Raw genomic sequence first — 16,116 nt, 5'->3', positions numbered from 1 at the left:
GTTGGGCTAGTGTCCAGTTATAAGTGAATATCTTTCTGAGTCTGGGTTAACTCACACAGGATGATCATTTCTAGTTCCATCCATTTGCCTGCAAATTTCAGGATTTCTTTGTTTTTAATAGCTGAGTAGTATTCCATTGTGTAAATGTACCACAGTTTCTTTATTCATTCTTCGACTGAGGGACATCTAGGTTGTTTCCAGATTCTGGCTATTACAACTAACTCTGCTATGAACATGGTTGACCATATGTCCTTGTTGTGTGGATAGGGCATCTTTTGGGTATATACTAAGGAGTGGTTCTTGAGGTAGGCCTATTCTATTTGACGTGAGAACCTGCTTTTCATCTGACAGCAATGCATAGTCTAGCTTTTTATTTGAGGGACTGTCAATTTGATATAATCTCCACTGTGCTTTTTTTTTTTTCCAAAAAAATCAGGATCCTTACAGTTGCCTTTTTCCTTCCCTTTATAGCAAGACAATAGGGAGATGTTTCGAAGTGTGCGACACATGATCTATGACCTTATTGAGTGGCGGTCGCAGATTCTTTCTGGAACTCTGCCCCAGGATGAGCTCAAAGAGCTGAAGAAGAAGGTCACGGCCAAAATTGATTATGGCAACAGGTTTGTTTATTGAAAAGGTGATTTCATGCTTAAATTGTCTAATATAATAGCACAACCCTCAACCTCAATGCCTCAATTACATCTTATCATAAAGCCGAATGTCTAATATCACAATAATGGAGCGGCTTACGTTCTAGCCTGGTTTACCCAGCTGCCCTTGAAGCTCGTGGTTTTTTTTGTGTAAGTGGTGGCGTTGTGAAGTGGGGTTGGGGTAGCCTGCCGTCTTTTGTTGTTTGCCATCCCTCCCCAGTTATGATCTTCAATGCCCTTTTTAATTTCCACTTGAACATTTGACCTTGTAGATTGGCAGTGGTGAGCCCTAGATTACTTCTTGTGGCTCCCTTGGTCTGAATGTCAGACTAGATGTTAGAAGTCACCATGAAACTTGTCCCTTAAATTGCCATGCCTGATCTGACAGACAGAAGCACAACTCTATTAAAGCTGCAATTGAGATGAACCACACATTGCCATTTGGACACGTTTCCATGTACGGGAAGCGTCCACCCTGACTTACTTGAGTGTCTCGAGGGAGGGCCCACTCACTCCAGAAGAGAGTATGCTCTGCTCCTAGCTGCCAGGAACAGGGCTGTTTTGGCCCTAGTTCTGTCATTATCCATAGCTAGAAGGAGGTGATGGCCTCTCCCACCTGGTACCTGTTTGCTTGTTCGCATGTTGTCAGAGCTGTAAGGAGCCTTACACACGATCTGGTCCTGCACTCTCTTGATGCTTTGTTATCTCAGAATCACCGGGGGAGGTTTCAATATACTGAATCCGGGGACCCACTCTTCAGGTTCCAAGTTCTGCTGTCCAGTGTGAGGTAGAGAGCTCAGCCAGACTGCTGTTCGGGTGGTGGAAAACGTAAGGCGTGGTCTGCACCCTTCCCCATTTTCACTTCTGAGAATGTGGAGGTGAGGACAGGCCTTGCCTCCTGCCCATCGGCTCAGAGGATCCTTGCTGAGCCATAGGACCTTTCTGTAATAACTGAATTATTGTGTGATTTTGTTTTTTAGTAATCCCTTCCCTATTTTTCGTGTTTCCTAATGTCGCATTATGTGTGACTTTATTTTTGCCTCCATGGCCAGAGATTCCAGGTATAGGATATTAGATACTGCTTTGATGAAACCCATTAGAAAACTACCTGCCTTCACAAGCTACAGACAGATGGACATACTCTGATTTTGGGTGGAGGGGGAGGTATCTGGGGTGCGGGTGGGGTGGTGACTAGTCTTTGACCTTGTTATGGTGAGACACACATTTCAACAGCACCAGCTGTGTATTGATTTCAGAGACCAATGTAGACTGATCACCGTGACAGGCCATCTCATATGGTGATGGTATAGGGCTAAAATGCCACAAGCGAAGGAGATTACTTGATTATTATTATTTTTTTTTTTTTTGCCAGAGATTCTGGGTATAGAACATTAGAGACTGCTTTGTGTAAAGCCATTACAAGACCACATGCTTACAAAAGCAAACCTTTGGAGCTCTGATTTCATTTTCTGTTGGAGAAGCCCATTTTTGAAGTTAGGTTCAGAGACCACCTGCTTAATCTGGCTACAGGAAACAACCTAAGTCCATTACGCCATGGACCAATCTTGTTAAGACAGAAAGTGTTTCTAAATGTAATTTACTGCTTTGATAGGAAATACAAGGTTATTAAGACAAGTTTGCCTGAGGGCTGCAGCCCAGCATTCCTCTACAGCCCATGTTCTTTACTTATCTTCCTACTCTTCCTTAGGAAGTGAAAATATAATAATAATAATAATAATAATAATAATAATAATAATAATAATAATAATAATAATATAGAAAAGCATGTGATGTTTGATTTAAGGATGGTCTAGTCTCTCATGAAGCAGTTTGTCGTCGTCATCACCATCATCATCATCATCATTATCATCATCATCACTTATGTATTATCGCTTTTTCCTTTTACCTGAGTGGGGGTCAGGTTAGCGAGTGTCCAGGGAACTGTGGGAATTTTGGTATAAAGGTCATGGACTGTTCCTCTACAGAGGTGGCTGTGTAAATCACACAGAGCCAAATGTGCACACACCTACACCCAGACTCACCCAGACAGGTCCACAGCCACACTTACCTATAGAAAACATCCAGACGCATGTGGAACTGTAGACACTTTGATTTCAGAGGGATGTATCCAGCCCCGGTTTTAGACCCTTTGCCTTCCCATGGGACTAGTCTCTAACCTTGTTACAGTGAGACCAACATTTCTCAACAGAACCAGCTGTGTAGGGATTGCAGAGACCTCTGCAGACTGGTACTGTGACAGGCCACCTCACATGGTGGTGATGTTGTGGTCAGAACATTGCTGGTCCATCATCTTCTTCAGATGGTTGGTCTCAGTCACATAAGTAATTTCACTGAGCTTTGATTTCCTGTTTTGTGAAGTGGATTTGATCAGGTTTTCTGTCTGGGCTGAGGTGACATCAGATGCTACACATGGTGGGCAGGCAGAAGACCTGATCTTTATCTTCCTTGAGGGGGCCTTCACCAGCTACAAGGGCCTCCAGGAACTCACCCACACCACCCACTTATCACTGACCATGCCCACATAGTGCTGACCCCACCCATACATCACAGACCACGCCCACACAGTGCTGGCCCCACCCACATATCATCACTGACCTCCTTCACATAGTGCTGACTCACGGTATTAGTATTGACTCTTAGAGCTGGGTCAGGGCTGGGATGAGTTGGTCAGATTTGGGAGGCTTTGCCTTGTTAGTGAAACATGCTAGAGAGATACTGTGTGAGGCCTTCTGCCATCATATACCCATAGATGGTATGCATGTGCAGGGCACAGTAGTGAGCTCCAGTTGTCCACGCCTTCCACAGTCCTTAGTGATGCTCACTTCTCTTGGACTTTGAAGACCTTTTCAGTTCTGATCAGAAGGTGAAGACTTTACTGAAGTGAAAGTAACACTGAGCGAGTTTCTTTCCCCCAATGTGACCCATTTTGGTTTTTTTTTTTTTTTTTTTTTTTTTTTTGAGACCAGGTCTCTCTGTGTTAGCCTTGGCTATCCTGGACTCACTTTGTAGACCCGGCTGGCCTCGAACTCACAGCGATCCGCTTGCCTCTGCCTCCCGAGTGCTGGGATTACAGGCATGCGCCACCAAGCCTGGCTACTTTTGACTTACAGAAAGCAGCATGGTGGGATGGCCTTCCCTGATATTTGTGGATGAGTCCCAGCCTCTGAGGCATTTTTATCTGCTCAGTGGGTGGGGCTGACGTTGTGCTGTGGAATTCACTTCCTTGGTTCATTCTCTCCCCTCTCTGAAATCTCCGTGTCCCAGAATTCTTGATTTGGACCTGGTGGTGAGGGATGAAGATGGGAACATTTTGGACCCAGAACTAACAAGCACCATCAGTCTCTTCCGAGCGCACGAAGTAGCTTCTAAGCAAGTGGAGGAAAGGCTGCAAGAAGAGAAAGTGAGCCTGTGCCTTCAGCATGTGTTTTGCAAGGGGTGGGAGGAGTGTGGGGATGTGGAGGATGGTGGGAGGAGTGTGAGGATGTGGGGGATGGTGGGAGGAGTGTGGGGATGTGGGGGATGGTGGGAGGAGTGTGAGGATGTGGGGGATGGTGGGAGGAGTGTGGGGATGTGGGGGATGGTGGGAGGAGTGTGAGGATGTGGGGGATGGTAGGAGGAGTGTGGGGATGTGGGGGATGGTGGGAGGAGTGTGGGGATGTGGGGGATGGTGGGAGGAGTGTGAGGATGTGGGGGATGGTAGGAGGAGTGTGGGGATGTGGGGGATGGTGGGAGGAGTGTGGGGATGTGGGGGATGGTGGGAAGAGTGTGGGGATGAGAGGGATGGTGGGAGGAGTGTGAGGATGTGGGGGATGGTGGGAGGAGTGTGAGGATGTGGGGGATGGTGGGAGGAGTGTGAGGATGTGGGGGATGGTGGGAGGAGTGTGAGGATGTGGGGGATGGTGGGAGGAGTGTGAGGATGTGGGGGATGGTGGGAGGAGTGTGAGGATGTGGGGGATGGTGGGAGGAGTGTGAGGATGTGGGGGATGGTGGGAGGAGTGTGAGGATGTGGGGGATGGTGGGAGGAGTGTGAGGATGTGGGGGATGGTGGGAAGAGTGTGAGGATGTGGGGGATGGTGGGAGGAGTGTGAGGATGTGGGGGATGGTGGGAGGAGTGTGAGGATGTGGGGGATGGTGGGAGGAGTGTGAGGATGTGGGGGATGGTGGGAGGAGTGTGAGGATGTGGGGGATGGTGGGAGGAGTGTGAGGATGTGGGGGATGGTGGGAGGAGTGTGAGGATGTGGGGGATGGTGGGAGGAGTGTGGGGATGTGGGGGATGTTACCCTCAGAAGCAAGTATCCAGTGCGTTTCAGACAAGAAGGAGTAGGATGGAGTCAAGCGGTATGGCGTAACCTGTTAATTTAGTTAATAGTTTATCTGGTCAGGCATCTGCCATATTCCAGGGACTGGGGCCCTAGTGCAGAGTGAGACACAGATTCCTTGGAGGCATCATTCTAGGGAGAACCCCAAGTTGAAGCTGACCACTAGTCCAGCAACCATCACTGAAGTTGGTTGACAGACTCTTGGAAGGTCCGTGTTCTTGCAAATACTCAGCATGAGCTGCTGCTGCAGGATGGATCCTGTGTTGCATGTAGTGGGGACACAGGGTGATGGTATGAGAAGCGTGGCTGAGAGGTGACGGTAGTGCCATTTCCCTATTCTATAGGTGACTAAAATGAGCATTGGTTATAGTTCAGCTTGCCTCACATTGACTTTCTGCTTTTCTCTTTAGTCCCAGAAGCAGAATATGGATGTCAACAGACAAGCCAAGTTCGCAGCTACCCCGTCTCTGGCCTTGTTCGTTAACCTCAAAAATGTGGTTTGTAAAATAGGAGAAGATGCTGAGGTCCTCATGTCTCTTTATGACCCCGTGGAGTCCAAATTCATCAGGTAGGTGACTTCCCCATTGCAGCCTCTATCAGTTACTTTTCTCATTGCTGGGACCAAAATACCTGAAAAGAAGCGTCTTTGTTGGAGAAGGTTTATTCTGATCCACAGTGCAAAGTTGAGGTCCAGCATGATGATGTCCTAGCACCTGAGGTAAATGTGCTGGTTAGTTTTTTGTCAACGCGAAACAAGCTAGAGTCATCTGGGAAGAGGGATTTTTTTAATTGAGAAAAATTCCTCTATCATGTCCTGTAGGCAAGTCTTAGGGGCATTTTTTTGATTAATGACTGACGTGGAAGGGCACAGCCCACTGTGGACAGTGCCACCTGTGGGAATGTGGTCCTGGCTTACATTAAAACCCAAACTGAGCAAGGCACAGAGAGCAAGCTAGTAAGCAGCGTTCCTCCATGGCCACTGCCTCAGTGCCTGCCTCCAACTTCCTGCTTTGGATTCCTTCCCTGACCTCTCTTTAGGAAGGACTGTGCGCTGTAAGATGAGACGAGCAACCAATTTGTTTCCCATGGTTCTTCTGGTCATGCCATTTATCACAACCATTTCAAACAAATTTAACCCACAAGCATCGCCTTTGCTTTTTTTTTTTTCTTCAAACTTTTGGTCTAGGAATGTCACCTATGGCTTTTGCCTCTTTGCTGTTTCTCTAAGCTGATTGGCTAGTGTGTATGTCAAGTATTTCCTCTTGTCATATGGAAACTCATAATAAATATCTGTAGAACAAAAACATTGTAAACACATTGGTCCTCAATATAACCTCTTTATCCTGATGAAAAAAATTATGATTAAACTGTGTGAAGTGTGTGCATATCTATATATCAACATTCCTGTGTTTTCACTTGAACTATCAAAATTTTAAAAATGTAATATTTGTAGGAAAGAGAACACACAGGTGATTTTTACTCTCACTTCTGGTAAGTGCTTTCGTTCTTTTTGTCAGAGCTGCAGTTTGTGTTTTATAGCTTACTTGGCTTTTTGAAGGCTCTGAATTAAATATACGTTGTTCGAAATTCAATACACAGCTTTGTATTGTTGTCATTCTAAATAGGCAGAGAGGTTTTTCACATTATAAACATCGAAATGTCATTTGCAAATACTTCTGTTACACGGATAACCCATGTTGTAGGAAGTGAAAGAGTTATTTGTACAGTGTCTACTTGGCAAAGAGTCTATCTGTGGCCTGCATGTTTATAAATTCATGGTCTGGTGCATAGTGGGCCTCCATGTTGTTAATTATGAGGCCTTATGGGATACATGGGTATGTGTCCAGGTTTGGAAGATTAATTTGCTCCTGTGTTTTCTTTTGTCAAGTGAAAACTACCTGGTCCGTTGGTCAAGTTCAGGATTACCAAAAGATATTGACCGGTTACACAACTTGCGTGCTGTGTTTACGGTGAGTGCACCCATGCCGGTGTGTTGAGTGTCATTGTGTTCTGCTCTGATTGCTGTTTTGGGGACTTCTCAGCAGTGACAGGGGCCTGGGGGTGTTGGGGTAGGTGGTGGTGCCTGTGACACTGGCTAATCCGGGAATCACTGAGTCCTTTGTGGAAGTCTTTGAGTTCGGTCTTCACTTAGCATCTCTAGGAGGCCGATTACTTCCTGATTCTTTTAGCACATGTGATCAGTTCACTTAGCTAAGTGTCTGCTGTTACTTTATTCCTTCCTGTCATGGGAGTACCATTACAAATGCTCTTAGTGGTCAGAGAGCAGACTCTCAGTCTGTTTTTATGTCCCTTTCAGTTGGACTTGTGTTGGCTCATGGGTCTCCACAATAATTTATGGAAATTAATATTTCTAGGATCTTGGGAGCAAAGACCTGAAGAGGGAGAAAATTAGTTTCGTCTGCCAGATTGTCCGAGTCGGTCGCATGGAGCTGAGGGACAGCAACACGAGGAAGCTGACTTCGGGGCTGCGGCGACCCTTTGGCGTGGCTGGTAAAAATCCACATCCCTGTTTTTCCTTCAGAGTGTCAGACCATTTCCTCTGAGGAAGGCCGATGTCTCACTTCGATCTGTGCACTTTGCTGCTGGAGCGAAAGCCATGCACTAGTTGTATTTTGTATTGTTTGGAGCCCACCTGCTTCTGATTGAGACTAAATCTGCTCCAGTTTGAAATCAGATCCCAGCCTTTACTGGGAGAGAGATGCTTGGTCACTTTCCCACACTGTGGTGAGGCCAGCACTAGGTGGGCGGGGCTTGCTGGACTCAGTGGTTGGTTTTGTAGTGAGCAGGTGCAGCCTGGCTCCAAGATAAGATCTGAAAGAGGACACGGAACAGCTGGCATGTGGGCTGTTGCTGTTCACATCTCGGCTTGGTGTTGCTACAAGAAAGTGAGAGCCTGGTTAGTTGTGTCAGGGGACTATAAGTGTCCCCACTAGGTGACCTCTTTCAAATGCCAGTCACTTTCTGCATAATGTGGAGAAGCAATTTTCTTTCTTTATTAAGTTGCAGGGGCATCCTTTCACCAAACTTCTCTTACGTTTACCGTCCCTTTAGTAAGAACATTGGGAATCATGTGGTTACGGCTCTATGCTGTTGCTGTGATAAAAACCTCTTACCAAAAGCAACTTAGAGAGGACAGAGTTTATTTGGCTTAGGCTTCCAGGTCACAAACCATCATTGTGGGGAGTGAAGGCAGGAACTCATGACAGCAACTGTGGAGGACCTGCTTGCTGGCTCATTCTCTGGCTTGCTCCTGCTTAGGCTCAGTCAGCTAGTATTTGTCTCAGGACTACCTGCCTAGGGAATGGTAACACCTATAGTGGGCAAAGTCTTCCTACTTCAATTATGAATCAAGACACCCTGCATAGACATATCCTCAGACCAACCTGATGAGGGCAACACTTGATTGAAACACCCTTTTCAGTTGATTCTAGGCTGTTTCAAGCTGACAGTGCTAAGTAGGGCACATAGAATGGTATATAGGTAGAATTCTTGGGTTTTGATACCTTGCCAATATTTCCTGTATGATCAGTGGTCAAAGCCAGTTTTTGCTTGGCTACCAGAAAACTCAGTATTTAAGTTTTACTCAATTAAACAGACTTTTATTTTCAGAAAGATTGTAGACTCTGGAAGAATTGGGCTGAAACTAAACACTTCCCATGTGCTTTAGCCTGCTTTTAGCATCCTCCCCCATCTTATCACTAGTGACTGTTATGCTTATGACAGGCGTTTAATGAAAACCGTGACCTTTTCTAGAGGCCACGGGTTGCAGGGACATTTGGTGTTGGTGTTGTGTATTCTGTCAGGTTGTGTGTGTGTGTGTGTGTGTGACATGAGTGTGCATGTATGAATGTGAAGTCAAAGGACAACGATAGGTGTCTTGCTCAGTCATTTGCTTGACACCTTCTTTTTGAGACAAAGTCTTTCACTGAACCTGGAACTCACTGATTTGTCAGTTGAGCCCAGTAATCTTCTTTCCTACCTCTCCACCTCAGGCCTGTGTTACAATCACACACCACCATGCCTGACTTTTACATGGGTTCTGGGATCCTCAGGTACTCAGGATCATGTGACAAGAGTTTACCTATCGAGCCACCATCCCAGCTCTGTTCTGTGGGTTTTGACAAGTGAATAATAATAGTAAACCACATGTCCACTACCTCAGTCATAAGCCTGGACAATTCTGTTGGTCTGTTGGGCTCCTCAGTGGACTGCCCTAGTGTCTTTATTATCCATGGTGGGATGTTGAGGGTGGGCTTGCTCTGTCAGGCACTCTGGGGAGGCTTGGCCCTGCCATCTCTGAGTGCTTTGACACATGCCATAAATTACTGCTGTTTTCCCAACCCTATAGCATCATTTGCATGTTTAGCTGAGATACTTGTGACCCTTTAACGGGTCAGAATTTTTCTTTTCTTGGGTCCCACCTGCATGGCAGTTTTAGGGAAACACTATTTTTTTTCTTTTGCGTGTGTTTTAGCTTTTCCCAAAGCCATCAGAGAGATCTGGGACATGGTAATGTAAGTTGCTTCTTCAGGCATGGATACTGCAGGTTCTCTGGTTATTAGATCACTGAAGAGATCCTGCTGATAAGTTCCTGTGACAGCATTGTTAGATTTGTGAAAGCAAAGATGAAATTTAGCTGGAGGCGGGCAGTCTCTCCCTCTTTAGATTAGAAGGAGGATTCTCCCGGCCTTTCCTGGTTTGGTTATGATGGTCTGGGGATTTCTAGGTGATGACATGTGGGCACATTGGTAGTCATGGTAATTGCTGATGCTACGGTGCCTATAACATGCTTTTTATTTGCTTGATGGAGTCTGGTGTAGGGTCACGGCCTCCCCATTTCTGGACTTCTCTGGAGCCAGGCTATCTGGTTAACAAAAGCAGGTCTAATAGTTCTCTGGCCTTGGAAGTGTCCTTTGCATTAAGTCAGGGGACATATGGGCCACTCTCTTGTCCCTATGACTTGGATCTCTGACTGTGAGGCCATTAATGGCCCATCTCCTGGTGCCTGCTGTTCACTCTGATGTCACTCCCATCCTTGTTTGCTGCACATCTGAACGGATCTTTGGCCCTTTTCCTCTTGGGTCTCCTCACTCTGGGACTGCAAGTTCAGGGGTGCTGGGAACTAACCTGCCTGAGAGGAATTCTAGCCTCTCTGGCCTGCTGCTGCCCAACTTCTTGAGAGATAAGCCTCTTCCTCTTTGTTGTCTGATTGGCTGGTGGGGCCCTGCATGCTGTAGGGCTGTGAAGTTCCCACAGGAAGTGCTGCGGAGGCCCTTGGTTGTTATCATTAGAAACAGGTAGAATGAGATGCAACAGATCTGATATGGAGGGATTTACTTGAGGAAAGGGAAGGTGAGAGGAGTTAGGGCCTGAGTGGGCCATGAGGGGAGAGAGAGAGATATAGAGACAGAGGGAGAGAAAGAGAGAGATGGCTGGTTGGTCCTTTATATTTGGTGTCTCTGGAGGCTTGTACTTTTAGGCTATTGCATCATCTCTAGTCTGAATGTACAGATGTCTTTTCCCAACGCTGCCTGCAAGAAGGCCAGCAATTCCCTGCCTACTCAGGCCCAGCGCAGGCTCCTTTCTATTGGCTCCTAGCACCTCGCACTCTGGCCTCTGCAGTCACCTGAGTGAGGACCAGCTTTCTGACTTGATATCTGGAACAGCTACGTATACTTCTTTATGCTCTTTGCCCAGAGACTGAACATTTTGTCTCATGCTTTTACTGTGTAGACTTTTGAAAAAAACTTTTTTTTAACGTTTTACTGGCACATGGCAGTGCTCCAACCTGCCCTGTCCCCCTTCTAATGTGTTGATATTCAGTACACTGAGGAGCATGTTCTCCTTTCCTGACCCAGTCTCCCACAGAGCAACCCACCAGCCACAGGTTTCCATTCTTATTAGGGAATTTCCTCCATATACCTGAGAAAAGAGACTGACTTTTTTGTAATGGGAATTCTGCCCATTCGTATGCAGCTCCTGTGTCCACATGCGCAGATTTAATTTTGAGGCTTTTTTCTAGAACAATCTCTGCTCATCTGTGTGTCAATAGAGCTGGGGCTTTAAAATGAGAAAGGCATCCATGCACCTTTAAGCCCACAGGTTTTAGTCTTTTATTGAAAATAATATATTATGATCCTTTTTGTTAAAACATTTGATAATGTAAAAGTGATTGGCAGCAGTGGGAAAATCACAGAAATTTTATGGAAAAGCAAGATAATTAAATAAATCATTCATAATTTGACATAGCCAGGGCAGTGCACCAACGTTATTCTTGGTGTGCCTTTTTTCTAATTTCTCCATGCTTTTATGGGAAAACCTAGCCAGGGGACCAATCCTAGGTAGAGCTCTTATCCTCTATGTATCCCTGGTTCAATGCCCAGCTTGATAGAATGCATAGGACAACAGCAAAACACTAACCAAGATTAGGTCATTTTGTTGTTCATTGACTTTTTTTTTTTTTTTTTTTAATGTCTTGGTCTCCTTTTACCAGCTTCATTATCTGCAGTGTGGTAGTGGTGTGCTCATATTTTGTATGTACTTCCTATATACTAAAACACTTAATATCACATTATGGACACTTCCATTGGCAAGATACTGTTCAAGAGTTAGGGGTTTGGGGTCTACAATCTATAGCTATGTAGTCCCATTAGCAGTCATTTATGGTGGGGCTCAGGGTGTTCAACTTTGTCCTAGAGGTGTGTGGTGAGCACTCTTGGAGCTAAGCACCCAATTTGACTGTGTCTAGGGAAGACCCTCTGTTGAGGTTGCTGACTAGGAGAGTACCTGGTCCTCAGTGTCTCGTTTTGTGCCCAGTTGATATGAACAAAATGCACGGATGTGTTGTGTCATCAATGGCTGCAGCTGCAGGTCTGTCTCTCGCCCCTCCCGTGAAGCCTGCTTCTCTCTCTTGCCCTTGTGCTTTCCTTATGCTATATTCTTGATCCTCCATGGCTGTTCTCCTTTTTGTATCCCTTGCTGTGCCATTGTTACTGGGCCTGTGGTACCTTTGCCCTTGCACATGATCATGTTGGTTGCAGCCACACTGGACACTCTGAGTAACGGTTTCTTTCCCTGTCCATTGTCACACTGTACCCGTCCTCCCTGGTATAGACCCCATGCAGGCAGGATGTACAGACCCAGAGCTGGCAGTTTCATGTCCTGTTTTGGCAATGGGTATCTGTGGTGGGTAGCTTTAATTGTCACCTTGACACAACACAGAATTACCTAGGAAGAATTATCTTGAAGAAATTAGCCTGTGGGCACGTCTAGCAGGGTTAATTTTGTTTCTCAATTGGTGAGGGAATACACAGCCCACTGTGGGTGGCACCATTCCTTAGGCGGGGGTGGGGGGGTGGGGGGTGGGATCGTTAACTGTATGACAGAAGCAAGCAAGCAAACAAACAAAGGAGTAATCAGGCCTGCACTGCTCATGACTGTGACTGTGATGTGACTAGCTGTTTATAGCTTCTGCCACTTTGACTTCTCTGCTATCATGGATCGTAATCTAGAATTGTGAGTCAAGTAAGCCTTCTCTCCTCTGTTGCTTCCTGTCAGGGTATTTTACCACAGCTACAGAATGAAAGTGGGAAATTGTCCTTCCCCATCCAGACCATAGTGAGCTCTTTCTGGGCACAGCTCTTGACATGGATGACCCCTGAGGAAATTCATGTGCCTTTGAGGTTTTTCCATGAGGCTTAGGATGGGTGGGCCTCGAGGTGTGATTATTAGCTCATAGGATGTTTTCCACCTGTGTATTTGGCCTCAGCTTCTTCCTTGGTTCTTGGCTGTGTTCCTGCAAATTCTTGCTAAGTGTAGGTGTGTTCTGGGGCCGGATTCTGGACACTTACCAAGGGCATCGTGTAATCTAGAAGAGCTACAGTTAGCTGGTGAGATGAGGCCTGTACTAGAGAGAAGGTCTCCAGGAAAACAGGAAAGCCACCCATATGGTATGAGTGGAGAATCTGGTAAGTTCAGCTTAACCGTCCTGGGCGTGGCAGTTTGAATGGTCTGCCATTGATTTCTTGGTTCTGCGCTGGGGGTGATGGGCATGTGTGCATGCAACCTTAGGTGAGTGCTGGATCAGTGCTGTGATTCCCTGTCAAGTGAAAACCCGGTCTTTGTCAGCCTCTCTTCTCAGCAGCTGGTAGTCAATGCTTCAGTTATCTGGGACAGGCCTCCCTGAATCTAGGGACACGTGTGTTGGTTCTTAGACCTACAGTCCTGTTGGTTCAGTGGACTGTGTGTGATCGTTTTCCCTGTGGCTTCCCAGGCTCTGCCGTAATAAGCAGGGGATGGGAGTGCTGCCTTCCTCACCTACAGACTCTAATGCATTCTGGGTGTGACGGTTACTTTTCTTGTTGTTGTGATAAATAATCCTAATCTAGCGTCATAGATAAGGAAAGGTTTATTTTGGCTCACAGCTGCAGCTTGAGGGTATTATAGCCCATCACTGTGGGGGAATAGCACAGCAGTAGAAATTCCAGGCACCTGGTGACATTGTTTCCATTGTCAGAAAGCAAGAGGTCGGACAGAAGGTGGGGCCAGGCTATACAACTTCAAGGCTTGGGCTCCCAGTGACACACTGACATCAGCAAGGTCCCATTTCTTAACAGTTTCACAACCTTCCAGAATAGGACCACGAGCTGGGGACCACACATCAAGTACGTGGGCCTCTGGGGAAGGAACCCTTCGTATTCGTAGCACAGAGCTGAGGGTGGTTGTGTTGAAATGAACCTTACCTGCAGTTTCAGTAAGGGAAGCTAGTCACTAGGAAAGAACTGTGGCACTATTTTATCCAGGTGCGTGGGTGAGGAAGGACATGGTAGAGCAACTTTCCAGTTCCTTTTAGAGTCCTTAGGAAGGTAGAGAGTTGCTTGACGTAACTCCCCCGTATGCCACCAGGGCTTACTATCCCCAGGGAGAGATGGTGCAGAGTTTCCAGGGGTGCCGGTGAGCCTGGACCACCCCAGTGAAGGCAAGTTAGTAAAATGAAGGGAGCCACGGTGGTGAGATGGAGGTGTTAGGTCTGTGGCTTCGGGATGTCTGTTCGTTGTTGTCTGTGTACCTCAGTTTCCTCAGGTAACTTGAGTGTTCCACTGACTCAGACACCGGCTCTTGGTGAATTGTTCCCCTGTGTAATTATGCTATTGCTGGACTGTGTCTGAGTTACTTTTCTCATTGCTATGAAAAAGTACCCAATAAGGAAGTAACTTTAGGAAGCAAGCATTTAGTTTGGCTTATAGGTTGAGAATACAGTCCACGTGGTATGAGTGTCATGGGGATGACACTGGGAAGGCAAGGTGACAGGGTTGTGAGGCAGTTGCTCATATCCTGTCCTTAGCTAGGAAGCAGTGAGAGGTGAATGCTGGTGCTCAGTGTTGATGCTCAGTTCACTTCTCCTTTGTATTTGATCCAGGACTCCAGCCCATGGAATGGCCAGTTAGCCCCACCTAAGTTCACCCAATCTAGACAGTCCCTCACAGGCACGCCCTGAAGCAGACTGAATTTAGTTAATCTCTTACCAGCACGCCTGGAGGCTTGTATCCTAGGGGGCTTTAGGTCTGCCAAGTTGACAGTCTCAACTGTCACAGGCTGCTGTGTTAGGAGTATGCTAGCGGCTTGCCCCAAGTGCTGTTTAAAAGAAAGTTAAAAGCTTGAGATGAATATAAAAGTGCTTCCTTATCACACTTGTGTCCCATCCCCCCCCTCCCGTGAGCGTGCTTAGGTGCCCATTGATGCAGAATATCTCCTTCATATAGAACCTTGTGTTGGACAGCAGATCTCTAGAGTGACCCCCGGGGAACAGACGAAAGAGATTATTCAGTGCAGTTGTCTATTTGAGTTCCTTGCCCACCAGGGCCGGCATGTTCAGAGGACTTAATCTGTCAAGCATCTTAGAATAACAGATTCTACCATATGGTTCATGCTAGAACATAGTCTTCTCTTCTTGGTGTTTTAGACTTTCTATAGTGGTGGCACTTAAGGCAAAACAGGCCTCTCTGTTCTTTTCTTTCCCCAGTGATGGACGTAACAGACATAATAAACGGAAAAGTAGATGATGAAGATAAACAACACTTCATTCCCTTCCAGCCGTAAGTATGAAATAATTCTGTCTTTAACCATTTTCAACATGAAAACCCCATAGTTAACAATTGATTCGTTAAGCCCCAGTCAGGATTCATCTATTTTACAATAATAAGAAATCTATTTAGTCACTGCTGTGGCACATGGAATCGGGGACTGTGAGGACGATGGAATAAGGTTTGTGTATGGTCCCGAGAGCCGATGTTCCTTGTGTTCTCAGAATTACCTTATCAGTAGAAAGATTACAATTCTGCACTGAGCGTGTTTCTTTACATAATCGATTTGTTCTCGTAGCAATTCACATTTTCAAAATACAATACTTTCAAATTCATCACAAGAGGTTGCTGCTTTTTAAAATAGAAACCAAACAAAGTAATGATGAATTCTTTTGTAAAGCGAGAAATAACACCTTAAAGCCTGTAATCAGGCTGCTGATTTTTCTGTCTTGTGTTTTTGCTCAGGTGAGCGAGTTTTGGGTTTTTCTTTTTCTCTTTTTTCCCCCTCTTTTTCTTTTTTCTTTTTATAAGGCTTTGTTCACTTCTGACCCAAGGTCTTTAGAGAGGGCCAAGGAACGTGGGGAAAGCACTTGCAGCTGATTTGTGAGAAGGGTCTCTGATTTGAAGTTAGAGCCTGTGGGTTGGGCAATTGACGTGAGGGTGGGTATTGATGGGGCCACTCTTGCCTCATGGAGGAGGAAAGAGAACTGGGTGCTTCAGGTTGATTGCAGCAGAGTGCCTCCTCCAGGGGCCTGACTTCCCAGCAGAACGCTTAGCTGGGGTTAGAGTGACCGACTCAGGACTCTGCAGTTTCCTTTTTCCTCTTTTCTCTTCCATTTTGTTTTTATTCAAAGACTTTTAGACTTAAGGCTTATACTGCTTTGGAGGCGCTGGCCGAGGGCTGTGGGATGCTGGTGATGGTGTACGTCTGAAGGCGGCCTGGCCTAGGGAGGATGGAAGACATGGCATTGGCTTCTCTTGCCTCATGCACTCTTCCTGATGGACCACCCCACTCCCTGGAGA

General features: G+C 46.2%; 1 protein-coding gene across 2 annotated transcripts in view; it reads left to right on the top strand.

The window, feature by feature from the left end:
• Positions 1-16,116, top strand: part of DOCK1 (dedicator of cytokinesis 1) — a 502,641-nt gene that overhangs the window by 66,440 nt on the left and 420,085 nt on the right. For both annotated transcript variants that reach the window (XM_084751055.1, XM_084751054.1), the window contains exons 6-11: positions 472-620; positions 3,936-4,071; positions 5,401-5,558; positions 6,879-6,960; positions 7,366-7,501; positions 15,033-15,105. In XM_084751055.1, coding sequence (XP_084607181.1) covers positions 472-620; positions 3,936-4,071; positions 5,401-5,558; positions 6,879-6,960; positions 7,366-7,501; positions 15,033-15,105 — 734 coding nt within the window. The remainder of the gene's footprint in view (positions 1-471; positions 621-3,935; positions 4,072-5,400; positions 5,559-6,878; positions 6,961-7,365; positions 7,502-15,032; positions 15,106-16,116) is intronic.

This window comes from Acomys minous (genome assembly GCF_964271855.1).
Source record: "Acomys minous genome assembly, chromosome: 2".
Classification (NCBI taxonomy): Eukaryota; Metazoa; Chordata; class Mammalia; order Rodentia; family Muridae; genus Acomys; species Acomys minous.
The sequence above is the reverse complement of the archived record's forward strand: the minus strand, read 5'-3'. Positions and strand labels throughout refer to the sequence as shown.